An 18,728-nucleotide genomic window follows, 5' to 3' on the forward strand; every position below is an offset into this window, starting at 1 on the left:
AATAATATTAACAGATTATTAAAGTGTGTATATTTATAAAGAAGCTAAATCTAAAGTAGAACATTTTAAAACGTTCTGTAAATGTTAGGAATAAGAAATTGCAGGACAAACATTAAGTTAATATCCTCAGACTGATTCGTGAGAGCAGTGTAAGTGCATCAGACAGATTATAGTATGGACAATGAATGGCCTAAATTGATTTTAGGAAAGCTCCAATCTTCCCATTAAAATAAGATTTGTTTAATATATTTGTGAATTAAATATTTCATTATTTGTTTAATGAGTGCTTGTTTCTGTATTTTTTTGTGTATTTGCTTTGTTTCGCAGTCCAGATCATCAAATGCTTAGGCTGCCATCCCCAGCTTTCAGTAATGACTTATTGGTGGTACCCAGATTGTAATAGTAATTCAGTGGGGGTCCCCGGGTTCCAGTGACAATTAAGTGGAGGTCCACAGAAGTCAAAAGAACCACTGATGTAGCCAATGTCTAGTGACTAATGTGAGTGACAGACTTACTTTGGCCCAGCTTTGAAACCTAGCTAGTCTTTTTTTATCACTCTTTTGGACCTCCAGGATTTATCAGGGTGCCATGTGAGTTCCCTAGAGGTTATATGATACAAGAATGGCAAGCCACTCATCTATGCAGCTTTACTGAAAGCAGGGCAATTCCTAACATATTCTGGAGTCCCACCTCTCCTGCTGTAATTGTATGTTCGATGGCATCTGTCGCTGTAGATACGCATGTTTTGCAATAGCTCGCCATCTGGTGTTGGGCCGGAGTGTTACAAGTTGTTTTTCTTCGAAGAAGTCTTTCGAGTCACGGGACCGAGTGACTCCTCCTTTTGTCTCCATTGCGCATGGGCGTCGACTCCATCTTCGATTGTTTTTTTTCCGCCATCGGGTTCGGACGTGTTCCTGTCGCTCCGAGTTTCGGAACGGAAAGATAGCTAATTTCGGAAGATTTTCGTCGGTATTGTTGCGTTCGGGATCGGCGTAGTTAGATTCAACACCGCATCGAAGATCGAAGAGCTCCGGTGCCCTTCGGGGTAGTTTTTCGATCCCCCGTCGGGGCCTGGTCGGCCCGACCGCGTGCTGAAGAACGCCGATGGAACGGACCCCGTTCCGTTTCTGTCCCAAATGCCACAATAAATACCCCTATACAGACCAACACTTGGTCTGCAACCTGTGCCTGTCACCTGAGCACAGCGAAGACACTTGCGAGGCCTGTCGTGCGTTCCGGTCTCGAAAAACACTCCGAGACCGTCGAGCCAGAAGACTTCAGATGGCGTCCGCGCCGACAGCCCACCGGGAGTTCGAGGAACAAGAAGAGGAGGGATCCTTTTCGATCCAAGAATCGGACTCCGAAGGATTCGACGATACACAAACCGTGAGTAGGACGTCGAAAACCACTCAAAAGAACATTTACAAGGCCCAGGGGACGCCACTGCCATCAGGCCATGGCTCGACCCATAAATTCGGTGACCGACCGTCGGCACCGAAAAAGGCCCAAACAGTGCCGAGATCGTCCGACTCCGGTCGAGACACCGGCACGCAGCCTTCTCGGGACCGAGAAAGTGCTGGAGACAAGCCTCGACACCGAGATGCCGGTGTGGACACGGCTCGACGCCGAGACAGCGGCCCCGAAGAAGATCGGCGCCGACAGGTTTCGGCCCCGAAAATGAAAAAAGTCACCTCGGAGCCGAAAAGGACGCAGACAGGGTTTCGGTCCCGAAACAAACTGCAACCGACCCAGCTTCAGGCTCTTATACAGAAGAGCACTCGCTAACCTCCCAAATGCAAAAGCATAGGTTTGAGGAAGAGTTACAATCAACTGATGTGGACCATACGCAAAAGCGTATTTTCATACAGCAGGGGACAGGAAAAATAAGCACCCTTCCCCCTATTAGAAGAAAGAGAAGGTTGGAGTTCCAAACTGAACAGACACCACAACCAAAAGTGGTCAAAAGAGTTACCCCACCACCCTCTCCTCCGCCCGTGATTAACGTCTCACCAGCACAAACCCCATCACACTCCCCAGCTCACACCACCATAAGCCAGGGTGACCAAGATCAAGACGCATGGGACCTATACGACGCCCCAGTGTCAGATAACAGTCCGGAGGCATACCCTACGAAGCCATCTCCACCAGAGGACAGCACCGCGTATTCTCAAGTGGTGGCTAGAGCAGCACAATTTCACAACGTAAGCCTCCACTCAGAACAGGTCGAGGATGATTTTTTATTCAACACACTCTCCTCCACCCACAGCTCATACCAAAGCCTGCCTATGCTCCCTGGTATGCTCCGGCACGCAAAAGAAATCTTTAAGGAGCCGGTCAAAAGTAGGGCAATCACACCAAGGGTGGAAAAAAAGTATAAGGCGCCTCCTACAGACCCGGTTTTCATCACTACACAGCTGCCACCAGACTCTGTCGTTGTAGGAGCAGCTAGGAAAAGGGCCAACTCCCACACATCTGGAGATGCACCACCCCCAGATAAAGAAAGCCGCAAGTTCGATGCAGCTGGTAAGAGAGTCGCAGCACAAGCTGCAAACCAGTGGCGCATCGCGAACTCCCAGGCACTACTTGCGCGCTATGACAGAGCCCACTGGGACGAGATGCAACATCTCATTGAACATCTGCCCAAGGACTTACAAAATAGGGCAAAACAAGTGGTTGAGGAGGGACAGACCATTTCCAACAACCAGATCCGCTCCTCCATGGACGCTGCAGATACAGCTGCACGGACAATTAATACATCTGTAACTATCAGAAGGCATGCATGGCTCCGAACATCTGGATTTAAACCAGAGATTCAACAAGCAGTTCTCAATATGCCTTTTAACGAAAAAGAACTGTTCGGTCCAGAAGTGGACACAGCGATTGAGAAACTCAAAAAAGATACGGACACTGCCAAAGCCATGGGCGCACTCTACTCCCCGCAGAGCAGAGGGAATTACAGCACATTCCGTAAAACACCCTTTCGAGGGGGGTTTCGGGGTCAGAGCACACAAGCCAGCACCTCACAAGCAACACCGTCCAGTTACCAGGGACAGTATAGAGGAGGTTTTCGGGGACAATATAGAGGAGGGCAATTCCCTAGGAATAGAGGAAGATTTCAGAGCCCCAAAACCCCTACTACTAAACAGTGACTCACATGTCACTCACCCCCTCCACACAACACCAGTGGGGGGAAGAATAAGTCATTATTACAAAGCATGGGAGGAAATCACTACAGACACTTGGGTTCTAGCAATTATCCAACATGGTTATTGCATAGAATTTCTACAATTCCCTCCAAACATACCACCAAGAGCACAAAATTTGACAACACATCATTCCAATCTCCTGGATATAGAAGTGCAGGCACTATTGCAAAAGAATGCAATCGAATTAGTGCCAAACACACAAATAAACACAGGAGTTTACTCACTGTACTTTCTGATACCAAAGAAGGACAAAACGCTGAGACCAATCCTAGACCTCAGAGTAGTGAACACTTTCATCAAATCAGACCACTTTCACATGGTCACACTACAAGAAGTATTGCTATTGCTAAAACTACACGACTACATGGCAACTTTAGACCTCAAGGATGCTTATTTCCATATACCAATACACCCATCGCACAGGAAATACCTAAGGTTTGTATTCAAGGGAATACATTACCAATTCAAGGTACTGCCTTTCGGATTAACAACCGCACCAAGAGTCTTTACCAAATGTCTAGCGGTAGTCGCTGCACACATAAGAAGGCAGCAAATACATGTGTTCCCATATCTAGACGACTGGCTAATCAAGGCCCATTCGTTAATACAGTGCTCAAATCACACAAATCATATCATACAAACCCTCTTCAAACTAGGGTTCACCGTCAACTTCACAAAATCCAAAATTCTGCCGTGCAAGGTACAACAATACCTTGGAGCCATAATAGACACATCAAAAGGAGTAGCCACTCCAAGTCCACAAAGAATTCAAAATTTCAACACCATCATACAACGCATGTATCCAACACAAAGGATACAAGCAAAGATGGTATTAGAACTCCTAGGCATGATGTCTTCATGCATAGCCATTGTCCCAAACGTAAGACTGCACATGAGGCCCTTACAACAGTGCCTAGCATCACAATGGTCACAAGCACAGGGTCACCTTCTAGATCTGGTGTTAATAGACCGCCAAACTTACCTCTCGCTTCTGTGGTGGAACAACATAAATTTAAACAAAGGGCGGCCTTTCCAAGACCCAGTGCCACAATACGTAATAACAACAGATGCTTCCATGACAGGGTGGGGAGCACACCTCGATCAACACAGCATACAAGGACAATGGAACGTACATCAAACAAAACTGCATATAAATCACCTAGAACTTCTAGCAGTTTTTCAAGCACTAAAAGCTTTCCAACCAATAATAGTTCACAAATACATTCTCGTCAAAACAGACAACATGACAACAATGTATTATCTAAACAAGCAAGGGGGGACGCACTCCACGCAGTTAAGCCTGCTAGCACAAAAGATTTGGCGTTGGGCAATTCACAACCAAATTCGCCTAATAGCACAATTTATACCAGGGATCCAAAATCAACTCGCAGACAATCCCTCTCGAGATCACCAACAGGTCCACGAATGGGAAATTCACCCCCAAATTCTGGACACTTATTTCAAACTCTGGGGAACACCTCAGATAGACATGTTTGCGACAAAGGAGAACGCAAAATGCCAAAACTTCGCATCCAGATACCCACACAAACAGTCCCAAGGCAATGCCCTATGGATGAACTGGTCAGGGATATTTGCTTACGCTTTTCCTCCTCTCCCTCTCCTTCCTTACCTGGTAAACAAACTCAGTCAAAACAAACTCAAACTCATATTAGTAGCACCAACTTGGGCAAGACAACCCTGGTACACAACGCTGCTAGACCTATCAGTAGTACCCTGCATCAAATTGCCCAACAGGCCAGATCTGTTGACACAACACAACCAAAAGATCAGACACCCAGATCCAGCATCGCTGAATCTAGCAATCTGGCTCCTGAAATCCTAGAATTCGGGCACTTACAACTTACCCAAGAATGTATGGAGGTCATAAAACAAGCCAGAAGGCCATCCACCAGGCACTGCTATGCAAGTAAATGGAAGAGGTTTGTTTGCTACTGCCATATTAATCAAATACATCCATTACACACAACTCCAGAACATGTAGTGGGCTACTTGCTTCACTTACAAAAATCTAACCTGGCTTTCTCTTCCATTAAAATACACCTTGCAGCAATATCTGCATACCTGCAGACTACCTATTCAACTTCCCTATATAAGATACCAGTCATTAAAGCATTTATGGAGGGCCTTAGGAGAATTATACCACCAAGAACACCACCTGTTCCTTCATGGAACCTAAATGTTGTCCTAACTAGACTTATGGGTCCACCTTTTGAACCCATGCACTCCTGCGAAATACAGTTCCTAACCTGGAAGGTGGCATTTCTCATCGCCATTACTTCCCTAAGAAGAGTAAGCGAGATTCAGGCGTTTACAATACAGGAACCTTTTATACAACTACACAAGAATAAGGTCGTCCTAAGGACCAATCCTAAATTTTTGCCAAAGGTTATTTCACCGTTCCATCTAAATCAAACAGTGGAACTTCCAGTGTTCTTTCCACAGCCAGATACCGTAGCTGAAAGGGCACTACATACATTAGATGTCAAAAGAGCATTGATGTATTACATTGACAGAACAAAGAACATCAGAAAGACTAAACAACTATTTATTGCATTTCAAAAACCTCATGCAGGAAACCCAATATCAAAACAAGGTATAGCCAGATGGATAGTTAAATGCATCCAAATCTGCTACCTTAAAGCTAAACGACAGCTGCCCATTACACCAAGGGCACACTCAACCAGAAAGAAAGGTGCTACCAAGGCCTTTCTAGGAAACATCCCAATGCAAGAAATATGTATGGCAGCCACATGGTCTACGCCTCACACATTCACCAAGCACTACTGTGTAGACGTGTTATCCGCACAACAAGCCACAGTAGGTCAAGCCGTATTAAGAACATTATTTCAGACTACTTCCACTCCTACAGGCTGATCCACCGCTTTTGGGGAGATAACTGCTTACTAGTCTATGCAAAACATGCGTATCTACAGCGACAGATGCCATCGAACTGAAAATGTCACTTACCCAGTGTACATCTGTTCGTGGCACCAGTCGCAGTAGATTCGCATGTGCCCACCCGCCTCCCCGGGAGCCTGTAGCAGTTTGGAAGTTACCTTCAATTATTTGTATATGTATCATCTCAACCTTAAATAGGTGCATACTTAGTCACTCCATTGCATGGGCACTATTACTACAATTCAACTCCTACCTCACCCTCTGCGGGGAAAAACAATCGAAGATGGAGTCGACGCCCATGCGCAATGGAGACAAAAGGAGGAGTCACTCGGTCCCGTGACTCGAAAGACTTCTTCGAAGAAAAATAACTTGTAACACTCCGGCCCAACACCAGATGGCGAGCTATTGCAAAACATGCGAATCTACTGCGACTGATGCCACGAACAGATGTACACTGGGTAAGTGACATTTTCATTCTAAAAGATGGAGAGAATTAGATATGCTTTTCAGTATGGAAGTAATACCAGTGATTAGGAGTGAATGTTTGTGTTAAAGGTTCTAAAATAAAAGTTTAAGTAAGGGTAATGGTGAACACAAAACATCCATTTTAACAATTATTTTTACCTCTGTGATCCTCTCATCTGAAGTACGCACACACCTCAATTGAATTGTTCACCTTGTTTCCCCTGGAGGCTGTGGAATGGCCTGTTGGCAGACATTTATGCTGAAGTAGTGGCTTGGTTTTACTTTAGCTAGGGCTCTTGGTCATGGAAGAAGTCCTCTTAAAGTCTGCACTGTGGTTTGGTGTGACCTTAGCGCTGTGGCCACAAGAGCCTTGCTGAGCTGCGACCTGCAGGGCTGCCAGGACTCGTCAGCAAGGATCTCTTCAGACAACACTCGTTCAGCCTGGAAGTGCTAACAAACTCTGTTTGTACACCTGTGCCCTGGATTGTCTCTCCATGCCAAAGACTGGATAGAGCAGGGATTCTTCCATTTGGGATTTCACACGGTCTACCTTTAATCTTCATTGGCCTGTTGCCAGTCTCCTACATGCTGCAGTCCTGTTTCCAGATTGATGGTCCATGGCCAGTCTGTGGTCTGAGGCAGTCTGTCTCTGAAGCCCCCAGGTTCAGTTTGCAACCCTCGACTAAACTGCTGTCTGGCAAACCAGGTAACGGAAAAGGTGGCACAAGTTGTTTAGTTTGTACCAGGGCCTACCCTGTCAGTTAAAAAGACTGAATACACCAAAGCACCTACTAAACATAAACTAGTGTGTACCCTATAGATACATGTATGGTCTGTAGTGCACACCACACGCGGTTGTACCCAGTGCAGGGCTCATGTAGCCATGGACACAGATTCCATCCAACCTCTCTCCTAATTCAGGATTGGGTTGCTCGAACGTCCCTTTCTCTCTGTGTCCCTTTGGGTCCCTCTGCCGTGCACCCCACCTGGCTGTGCACCCTGCTTTTTTTCAATGTCATCATTATTTTTGTATGTATTTTGACACAATACTTCTGATTATATGACCTTCTGACCTGAATCTGATGCTGCATTATCTCCCATAGGAAAGCCCCCTTGTATGACAACTGTTTCCTGCATGCTCCGGATGGGGAGCCCTTGTGTACTTGCGATCGCAAGAAAGCCCAGTGGTACGTGGACAAAGGCATTGGAGGTAAGAGCCTAGGCTTGCCTTGATTTTTCGTTCCATTGAGTGGAGATGGCTGTCCAAGACAGCGTGAATGTGTACTTATGCCCTAGAATACAATTGGTAAAACCCAGAAAACGGTGCACGAGTCAGGGTAAATTAGTTTTCTGGGGTGTAGACTCAAGTCCAAGTTTCAGGGTTAAAGATGAACTCGTGAAGATCATGTTTTATTTTTTTTATTGCCACTTACCTCGGGGAAGCCAGGTCCTCGAGCCACTCATCTTCAATTTTTCATCATATCACGCTCCCAATGCACTCTTAAAGTTTGCAGTGTGTCTGGTGAGTTGTTGACTAATTTCTAATATGGGAGGGATGTCGCTTTCTGGTGCATATGTTCCTCCAGTAGCCTTTTCTCTAGGGTTGAGGATTCAAAAGTGCTGTCTGAAGTATGTTTCACACTTGGAGGTAATGGTAGTATTCAGTGGGCCCTAGGCTAAATTCCATTGGTACATCAGCGACTGAAAGAACCTGCCTCTGTGACCAAAGATCCCCCACCTTGGAGAAGCCAATAAGGTCCATTTGGCAAATCCACGTTGTTCCCACAGCACACAGAGTTTCCTGTATCTCAGAGGGGGGAAAGCCTGCATTATCTTCCCCTTCCATCCCAACCCCCCGGCAGGCCGCTGAGGGTGGTGTGCCTACGGTTAGCATAGAGGGCTCTGAGATATCCTCCTGACTGCATGAGATGTCTGTCCGTGCAATGGGCTGGCTCGTCTGGAGGAGAGTGGACCCAAGAATTGATGGTCGTGAGTTGCGCTGCCCAGTAATATTTATGGATATCAGGCGTGGCATTGTCCCCGTCGTACCATACCCTAGTCAATTTAGCGACTGCAGTTCTCGCTGGCACACCATCCCAGAGTAGGGTTCTAAGTTTGGTGTCAGTCGTTTGAAGTAAGTCATCGGGAGTAGGAAGGGTGTATTATGCAGGGTGTAGAGAAAGCAGGGCAGTCATCTTCAAGAGTGTCATCCTGCCCAGCAACTTTCCAGTGGTGGACATTGTTTGTCAACCATGTTAGGAGAGTAAGTAAATTACGGAAAAAGAATTAGGCGCGGTCAGTGGTCAAGTGAATTCCCAGATAGCGGAAACCATCATTGCCTGTTGAGCCTCACACCTCGAGGCAAACCTGGCACACTGCGTTAAGTGCGTAGATCATGGACTTTGCCCAGTTTGTGGTATAACCAGAGTATCGTCCAAACTGGGCCAAAATGTGCATAATCCTTTCTAGGGTAGGGAGTGGGTTTGCTCTATATAACAAGATATTGTCAGTGTAAAGTGATATTCGGTCCTCCCAGTGCTCAGTCTACCATAGACCGCGGACCAGCAGATCCATTCGGATTTAGATTGTGAGGAAAAAGTAAGGGGGAAAACAGACGCCCCAGGCGGGTGCCACGCTGGAGGTCGAATACCCAGGACGTCTCACCATTCACCACCACCTGAGCCAGAGGAGAGGTGTAAAGGAGCAGTATCCGTGCTAAATACCTAGGTCTGAACCCCAGTCACTTCGAAACCTCAAACAAGTAGGGCCATTCAACACTTTCGAAAGCCGTACCGGTGCCAAGGACAGGGGCGTCCTCCTGGATGCGTCCGGCCTGACCCAGTACTCCATGTAAGGGTGGGCTTTCTTAATCAGCTTTCTTCAGCTGGTATTACTTTAATGTTCATGAACCAAGTTTAATCTGTAAATAGGGCTTTTCCAGTGTTGGTCCAAAAGGGCTGGACCCATATCAGATTTTCTGGTTAACAAATTATTATGTAAGTTTCATGTTATTTGAGGACATATAGAGTGATCCCTTTTGCATTTCCTGAGAGTGTGGTTGGCTCTGGCCCTCCTAGACCTAGATTGGATACCCCTGCTGTTAACTCTTGGACATTTCCCACGCACCGTTTCTATTGCCTCTTGCAACACTTTTGGTTGGTGACTGCAAAGGAGGGGTTGTTGGGTTTGTACTTATAATCAGTGCTTTAAATGAAAAAATAGAAGTGCAGGTACTCTCTATCAGAGTACCTGCTGGTTTCTGAGAAGTGCCGGTACTCTCCAATTAAAAGTATTACGTTTTTCTTGAGATGTGCCGGTACTCTCCCTCTCAAAATAAAAAAGTGCCGGTACTCAGTACCGGACAGTACCGGCCCATTTAAAGCACTGCTTATAATTGTATTCATCTCTCATTGTAGCATATGTGCAGTTTAGCATCACGTAGTTCTCTAGATAGTGCGGTAGTTATTCTCACTCTCTAAATTCTTACGTTCGTTTGAGTCTTCAGAAAAATGTACACGGAGAAGAGGGGGATACGTATAGGCCCACAGTTCTTCTCTAGGGGTTTCCTTCCATCCCTTTTGAGAAAATTCAGGACCCTATGAATATCCCACAGCCTCCTTCTCCTCCTCCTCCACTTCTTTCTTCCCAGGTCACTGAACAGCCACAGTTGCCTGTGTAAAAGAATAAAAGAAGAACCTTGTGAGTATCTCAGCAGCTCCTCAGGTTCCATCTCTTATAGGACCCTCCTACGTTGGGCACCTCCCATTTAGTTTTGTGTTCGAATATCATTAGCAAAAATATTATGCGACAGAAATATCGCTGCTTAAATAAAGTTTAAAAAAATATAGATTTTCTATTACCTCCACTTTGGCTATATTTATGTAAACAATGTTTAAGACCCAGTATTTTTTTCAGGAATATTTTGGTGCAATATTCTGATACCGTACCTCCATTCTTTCTACCCTTGTTTCTCGTCAGGGCACAGGAATCCGACTCTTTCCTCAAAAAAGTTTCAGAGACTGATTGCCTAAATCACTCACTGGGTGGTTGTTGAATCTAATCCCATTAATAGCTTGTTCCCTCCCTTCCCATCCTCTTACTGCTTCGTGGTTATGGAGACATGGTGGTTGCCTCCAGGTATAGCACTCACCTGTTTTTTTTTTTCTTGTCTGGAATTCTTTTGGGGTACCGGGTTGCTGTGAACATATCTGTGGACTGTTGTCTTACTCTGTGGTTCATCAGTATGCAACGCCATGCCACCTGCAGAAGTTGGCAAACTTGATTGACGACGTTGATTTTCCGTACCTCTGGCTACCTTAAGTAAGTTTGCATCTGACAGTGTGCTGGTATCCCTCTGAGTCAGTGCTTGATTTGTACCAAAAAAACAACCCAATAATAATAATTAAAAAATACATTAAAAAATAAGTGCGGAAGCCATCGCAGCTTGCACCGCCCACCACTGCCAGCGGTGCCAATGATGGTACCTACACAACTACTAACCGGCACACCGCGACAATTCAGACTGCTTGAGCCCCCAGAGCTATAAGAATGGCTTGAGTGACATGTTTGTTATTTTTTAATTATTAAGAAAGCTGTTGTGCTGTTATCTTTAAATTACACAGACAGTGCCACCATGAGGCAGTGTCATAAGTGCCGGTGTTGACAATCAAGTGCTGGTGCCGAGCACCGGAAGGCACCGGCTCAAATTAAGCACTGCTCTGAGTTAACCATGAAGTATCTGCTGTAACAACTGTCTGAGTGCTTTAATCTGGTACCAAGGGACTGTTAGACCTTCTCACACTTTTCTCTCAAACTTCTGCAAAATTCATTAAGAGTTCTAGTCTGAGGAGAATGAACCCATTGCTTTTTCCAGGCAGCAAGTCCAGGTCAATTGGTGACCCCACCACCCTTGAATTTGGTTTCTTAGCCTTTATTGTCTTGGATGTTCACTGGGTCTAGGGATTTTGTTCATTTATCCCCAAGTGCTATTCATCGGGCAGTGAAGCAGTAGTTTCTCTGTGAGGCCTCCTTCTTTCTGGGTATTCTTTTAATTTCTTGTATTAACCATCTTCTTTAAACGTCTTTAATGATTACAAGTGTTTCTCTTGTGTTAAAATAGCCCAGTAGTTCTTCTTTTTCCACTTGAGGTGCTTGGGTTGAATAATATCGTCACCACCATCTGCATGGTTTATTGGATTCAGCTTCAGTGGAGGCCAAAGCAAATATGGAAAATACAATAAAAATGTAATTTGGTGTCAGTAGATCAAGTATGTGTCTCTTTAAATTATTATGCTAGATGCACTTTTCTGCTTTATTAAAACCACCCACCTCGGTCGCTAGCCAATATTATTGATCAGCACAAACAAACTACTTGGCTTGAAACATTCCTTTTACCTGCCAAGTAGCAGATGTCATTCGATGTGGTCCTTTTTCCGTTGTGTGTGTGTTCTGAATTCAGGCTTCCTCGTCTGGTTCTGAGCTACGCATACAAGAGAAGCTACTGCACTTCGAGCCAAGAGTAATTGCAATTAATGATATTAACAGCTTCTTTACATGCATCATCGTCAGCCTCTTAGAATACTGTTTAAATTAGACCACTGGTTGTCAGCATACAACACATTGTTCTTGCCAAAATGTTATTTCATCAAAAAAAGTCCAATCTTTAGGGCGATTCCTACTATTCAGTGGCATACACATTTATTCACCATATGCCTGGTATAACTTTGGAAGAATGGTGTTCAATCTATGCCCTATTCTATATGTTACTGCTAAGCTTGCTTGAGTGGTGATGGGTAGGAGGACTGTTTTGAATGATGATTGTGAAATGTGGACTATGAGTCTGTTGGGTCTGGATGCTAGCAGATATTTTGCATCTGATGGTGGTTCTGTGGTCCTATGATGGTGGGTGTGTGGAACTGTGTTGATTATATTGATGTCTGATGGTGGGTGTTTTGGCGTTTGACAGTGTGTGTGACATACCACACTGACTTCATTAGCTTATGAAAGTTGGTGTGTTGGGGTATGGTGATGGGGGCGTTGCCACATGCTGTATGCTGGATGAATGTGCAATGGTTAATAAGTTGTCATGTGATGTATGGTGGCGTGTGTAGCGGCCAATGATGGGAGTTGTTTGATATGAGGTGGGAGTGTGAACCTATATTGTAGACGTCTTGTGATGACACCTGATGGTGGATGTGTTGGTCTTTGATGCTTGTGTGAACAGATGGTGGTGGATGTGTTGACGTATGCCATTATGTGGGTTGACGTGTGACAGTGGGTTTTCTGGCACAAGTCTGTGTGTGTGTGCTAGCCTATGATGTAGCTTTTGTGGACTTACAAAGATTGGTGTGGTGGTGTTGATGTTTGTATAGTGGTGAGTGTATTGACTTGTTATGGTGGCGGTGTGCATAAATTAAGTAGGTGAGTGTATGTGTGATACTGGTGTTTTTTTTTATGTGATTGTGGGTGTTTTGTGATATTTTGTAGTTAATTGTGTGGGCATATGTATGGTAGGTGTGTTGGTGTATGATGTCGGTTGAGTGGGCATATGGTTTGGGTGTGCTCCCTGCCTGTCTGCGGTGTCTCTGTGTGCCTGCCTTGCCTGTCCTTTACAGCCCTCTAAGTCCCTAGTAAATTGTATCCCTGGTACCTAGGGCCTGGGGTACTAAAGAGGAACCATAAGGGCTGCAGCACGAATTGAGCCAACCTAAGGGACCCCTCACTAAGCACATGACAGGCTGCCATTGCAGGCTGCGTGTCTTGGTGCAGACCTAACATGACACACATCCCTGTGTGCCATATCCCCTAACACTGCATGCAATATATGTAAATCACCCCCTCCTCCCCCAGCAGGCCTGACAGCCCCAAGTCATGGTGCATTATATTACATGTGAGGGCATATCTGCAAGAGCAGATATGCCCCTGCTATGTCTTTGTCAATTCTTAGACATAGTAAGTGAACAGTGAAGCCATTTTAGATGCATGTGCTGGACACTGGTCAATAAGAGTTCCCCAGCTACATGATTGCTTCACTGAAGATAGGTATGTTTGGTATCAAACATCTCGTATTAATAAGCCCAAACTGATTCCACTGATGGATTTATCAATACATGCTCCCAGAGGGCAACTTAGAAGTGCCCCTGGGAACATACCAGCCTCTGGTGTGCTTGCTGACTGGTTTCAGCCAGCCTTCTGCTATCGGGAGGCCCAGAACACAAGCCTGTCCAGGAAGAGGGTGTAACACCCCCTCCCTCAGGATGACCTGCTGGTTAGTCTTCCTAAGTCAGCAAGCCTCAAAGAGTTGCCGCCTTTGAAATGCCAATCTAGGGTCCCCCTGACAGAAGAGGAAGCCAACCCAATTGTGCAGAGCTTGGCACCTGGACAGGTGGGAAAATGAGCTAGTCATGCAGGCGTGCCCCCCTAGGGCAAGTACCACCCATAAGGTGGGTTAAGCCGAAGTGAACAGGATTTTTCAGAGGTAACCAAAGACGGCATACCTAGGATTTCTGCGACAGAGTTAGGTCCACTTCCAATAGGAATTGGTAATATAGGGATGTAGTAACCCCAAGGGTCCATGCTCTATTGGCTACTACCCCACACACCTCTAGCACCCCTAAATTCAGTATTTAGGAGGCCTGTTTTGTGAACTGCAGGCCTGTTCTCCAACAAACTCCAAAGAAGGAACTCTGAAGCCTCAGGAACTGCCAAAGCCTGACACCTGAAGTCACCACTGCACCTGCCGTCTCTGACCGAGTTGAGGTGGACCAGTGGTGCCAACAAGGTTGCCCAGCTCTCCAGAGTCTGAGACCATAGTGAATCCCCGACGACGCCTGCAGCCTCTAAACGCAGCCTCCCCTAACACGACCAATCCGATAAGGAAAACCTGACACTTAAAGACACCTCTGCACCCCATCGCTCCTGAGCCGTGGAGAAGAGGACCAAAGGTGCCTACCTGTGCCCAGTCATCGTGAGACCTGAGCCCTGCTGTTGGTTCAACCTGACTGGCTTCCTGGCCAGAGCCAGCAGCCTCTTTTCACAGTCACTGATCTCCATTGAAACGCATGGGGCACTTGGTGCTGTTTTGCTCCCTGCATACAGCCGCCCGTGCTGCTAGTGATGTACTACTGGTGCTGCCTTGGATCTTGCCCACTACTCACTTTAACTCCTGGGGATTGGTCTTGTAAGTTGCTGTACTCTGCCTGTTTGCAGGACTTTTTTTCCCTCCAATACGATAACATTGCAGAACTCAGAAATTGCACTGTGTCCACTTTTTAAAAGGAAAATAATTCCTGTTTAAAAACATACTTACCTGAAAGACTTTTCTCTGTTGCCTAAACCTACATAAAAAATACTTGCAATTTTTAGAAGTTGATGTGGATCCCCTTTTTGAGTTGAGTGTCTCGTTTATTGACTATTGTGTGTATTTGTGGATGTCTTGGACTCCTCTGTGTTAAGCCTAAGGCAGCTCGACCACACTACCTCCAAATAAGCACTTTGGGATTGCATAGCAAGCCCTGTCCTCTCATTGGGGAACCCCTGGACCCTTTACACAGTATTGACACATAAAAGGCCAGGTTCCTACACTCTGACTTGCTACATCACCTGTTTCCCCTGCCTCCCTATCACCTCTCTGCCCCCTCCGGCCCCCATCTTCTCTCCTCTCCTTTTCTTCCTCTGGTGTTGCTCTTTGTGCCTCTTTGAACTCCTGCAGCATCTTTGTGTTGTTCATCACCCTCTTTTATCTCTGCAGCCCCACATATGCCTTTAGCATCCCAGGAATTCCTTGACTTTGCCCCTTCCTGCAGCCCCCCCAGTGTGTCCCTGTCTCTCTGCAACCTCTCTTTGCTATTTAGCAACCCAGTGGCCTCCCATTTCGATCCGTCAGGTCAGGCTCTGAGTTGTCTGTGGCCTGTCCGTTAGCTCTCTCAAGTGTCATCTGGCTCATTCTCCTTGTTCTGTCTTTGATTGGTGCTTTTCTGGTGGTTATCTTATGCTTGCGGTCTCCCCTTCAATCTGCTCTCAGTGGTGTGCACCTGCTTCTCTTTAAATCTGTTTCATACTCTTCCCAGAGTGCTCCTCGTGCCCACTAAATTGTGGGACATTTCCTCAGAAACTTAATCCAGTTTTCAATATCACTTTGTTTTCATAGTGATGATTTTTTAAAATTTAATTCCTTACAACTTTTGACCCTGTTCCATATATTGGGAATTGGAAAATCCTAGGGAAAGAGCCAAGCTGTGAATGGTCAAACGACCCATGATTTCTCTCTCCATTTTCACCCCACAGAGCTGATCAGTAGCGAGCCGTTCATCGTGAAACTGCGCTTCGAGCCCTCTGGGCGCCCAGAGTCCCAGGTAGACTATTACCTGACGGTCAAGGAGAACCTCTGCGTGGTGTGCGGCAAGAGAGAGTCCTACATCCGGTAGGTGCATACGGTGAGGGGGGTCTGTCAGTGGGAGCGGAGCTATGGCCAGCATTTCTAGATAGTTAAGACGTATAACCATGTCACGATTGAATACAATGAAATAAAGACCTAGCTGTTCGGAGTCCCCTTCGTCTTCCAGATTTCAAAAGCACTGGGGTGATTTTTTGGGGGTTTTGAGTATGGATTGTGATCTAAAGGGTGAACGCATGACAATCCAACACTGACCTCCCTCTGGTGTCCTTTTGCCTTCAAATGTGCCTTTGACTCAAATTATTTTCTTGCCTGTTCAAATTTTGTGACCATTCCTGCCAGTTTGGGCATTGGCATCTTCATAGACAATGACAACAGTGAAGGCGGTTCATGTTTCTGTACAATTTCTGCTCTTTAAGTGATTCCATTTTATTCAATTCCTGCCCTTGAGTTCATGGTGAGCTTTGACCCCCAAGAACATGCTTAGCCAAGTTATGGCCCTTGTGTGTCATTAAAGAGACCGAGGACTATTCCAGAAGATCTATCTATTGTAAAACACATTTTTTTTATAATTAAATATATGCTTCTGCATACTGCATGTACCGGACTATTTCAAACCTTAACCTCAAGTGGGAAAACACCCACTGTACTAGATACCCATAGTGCTCTAAACGGCCCACAGCAACCGTACAGGCATCTGTGTTGAGTTTCTAGCCCAGACTGAAAACACAAGCCATTGGTGCGAAGGGACATGACTCTCCCCTTTTAGTTTCATGCCAGGGTAGCTTATTTACGCCTTGTTACTAATTTGGACCACCTTTTAATTAGGTCGAGTGCACAAGCGCTTTCACCTGTTGTAATCTGTGGGCTTTTAACCACGTCCACCGCACGCCCATCACATCACTTGTTCATGGTCTTGCCTTTCAAAAATCTGTTGTTATAATTTGTAAATGCTTTACGTTTGTCACTCCTTGGGGCGGTTTTGCTACCGCCTTGGACACCCACCCTGTTACATGGGTAATTGCACGTTTGCGTATACGTTTGACTGTGAGTGAACTTCTTTTTCCTTTTGTGTCTCTCGTTCGCACTCATGCTCATGGCGGCCGTGGCACTTTGAATCGGCTCGCTTATGTCAGCTGTTTTATTTTTCATTTTCAAATTATGTGGCAAGAAAAGTCCAGTTAGGAATTTACAACGCTAATAGCTCTTAACTCGAGCAAACGCAAGACCCACTGCATTGGAAATGCTTGTTTTCCATCTGCCCTAACAAGCTTTTTGTTCACTCATATCCCATATGATGCAAGGGTCCCTACACATTTAAAGCAGACACTTTTGATGCACCTGGTGTGCTTGACAATCCCATACATAATACCTTACATTTGTGTGTCTGCGATTGCCCAGAAGTGGAAGCCCCAGGTGTCCTGGTGGTGTGTCCTGACGACGTAAAGTGAGGTAGCAACCTGTTTGAAGGATTCACATTAATCAGTGGTGTTCAGGTGAACCCATGTGTAGGAACATCACTAAAGTGTTTTTTTTTTATTTTACAGGAAAAATATTGTCCCCCATGAGTACAGGAAGCACTTCCCCATCCAGATGAAGGACCACAATTCCCATGATGTCCTGCTACTGTGTACTGCGTGCCACGCTGTTTCTAACTACTATGACAATATCCTAAAGCAGCGGTTGGCCAAGGAATTTAATGCTCCCATTGGTTGCGAGGAAGGCGTTCGCCTTTTTGAGGATGTGGCACGCCGGCAGGTGCGCTCGGGGGCAAGGGCCCTGCTGCATGCTGAGGGCCTGCCCGAGCAGAGGAAAGAGGAGCTGCTAGCAGGGATCAAGGAGTTTTACAAAACAGAGGATGTGACGACAGAGATGCTGCAGGAGGCAGCTACCTTGGAAACACGGTATGCTACTTAATAGGGACTGTGACAATGTTATGAGAAGGGAAAAGTCATAAAAACACCATATTTATTGTGCAGTTTCACCTATACTCTCCCCTGCAGGCTGGTTTGAAGACCATAATTACCCTATGATTGTGCTCGGTATAGGAAGTGGTTTGTGTTTGCAGGGAGTCCCCCTTGCTGGTCTCTGATGCTACCTGGAAAGACAGTCCATGAAATTGCCTGTCTCCTAATATCCAATTTTTTTTTTTTTTTCAGCTGTGTCACCTTTCATGTTTTGTAATCTGCAACTTTCTATATTTTAGGAAATCAATACTGTACATGTTTTATTCTGCCCCTTGCTTATTTAAGTAAATCTCTTGTTTAATTATCTCCTTAAGGTGCAGTCTTCCCCATCAGTTAATGATGTTGTGAAGTAATCCTAGAGACAGCCCCCTCTCTGAATTAAGACTGAAGTCAAGTTATAAAAAGCAGTTTTGAGACCCTGAGCGTACAGATTTAGCCAGAGTGTTGCTATCCCTGATAGACAAGTGTAGAGCCATATTCAGGGGTGTGGAATTTATTAAAATATCTACTTGTCCAGGGGACAGGTTGCTTCTCAAATCTACTTGTCCTGCAAAAAGATCTACTTGTCCCTTTGGTGCCATGTAGTGTGGCGACAAATTATGGCAGCAATCTCATTATGTAAGAGCTCTGATAATAGCCTCTCTGATTATGCCAGGGCTACTACCATAGTAGGGCTTGAATACTTGCCGTTTCAATCCCTACTGTAGCAATTTCCTTATTTTGCCACCTTTCTGCAGATCTGCATACTGGGGCTGGAGGAAGCAGTAAGCAATAGTT

General features: G+C 45.6%; 1 protein-coding gene across 1 annotated transcript in view; it reads left to right on the forward strand.

Moving 5' to 3' along the window:
• EXD2 (exonuclease 3'-5' domain containing 2) overlaps nt 1-18,728 on the forward strand; it is an 82,244-nt gene that overhangs the window by 42,624 nt on the left and 20,892 nt on the right. The window contains exons 6-8 of the mRNA XM_069208971.1: nt 7,694-7,800; nt 15,876-16,011; nt 17,532-17,888. Of these exons, the coding sequence (XP_069065072.1) occupies nt 7,694-7,800; nt 15,876-16,011; nt 17,532-17,888 (600 nt within the window). The remainder of the gene's footprint in view (nt 1-7,693; nt 7,801-15,875; nt 16,012-17,531; nt 17,889-18,728) is intronic.

Source organism: Pleurodeles waltl, chromosome 9 (assembly GCF_031143425.1).
Source record: "Pleurodeles waltl isolate 20211129_DDA chromosome 9, aPleWal1.hap1.20221129, whole genome shotgun sequence".
Classification (NCBI taxonomy): Eukaryota; Metazoa; Chordata; class Amphibia; order Caudata; family Salamandridae; genus Pleurodeles; species Pleurodeles waltl.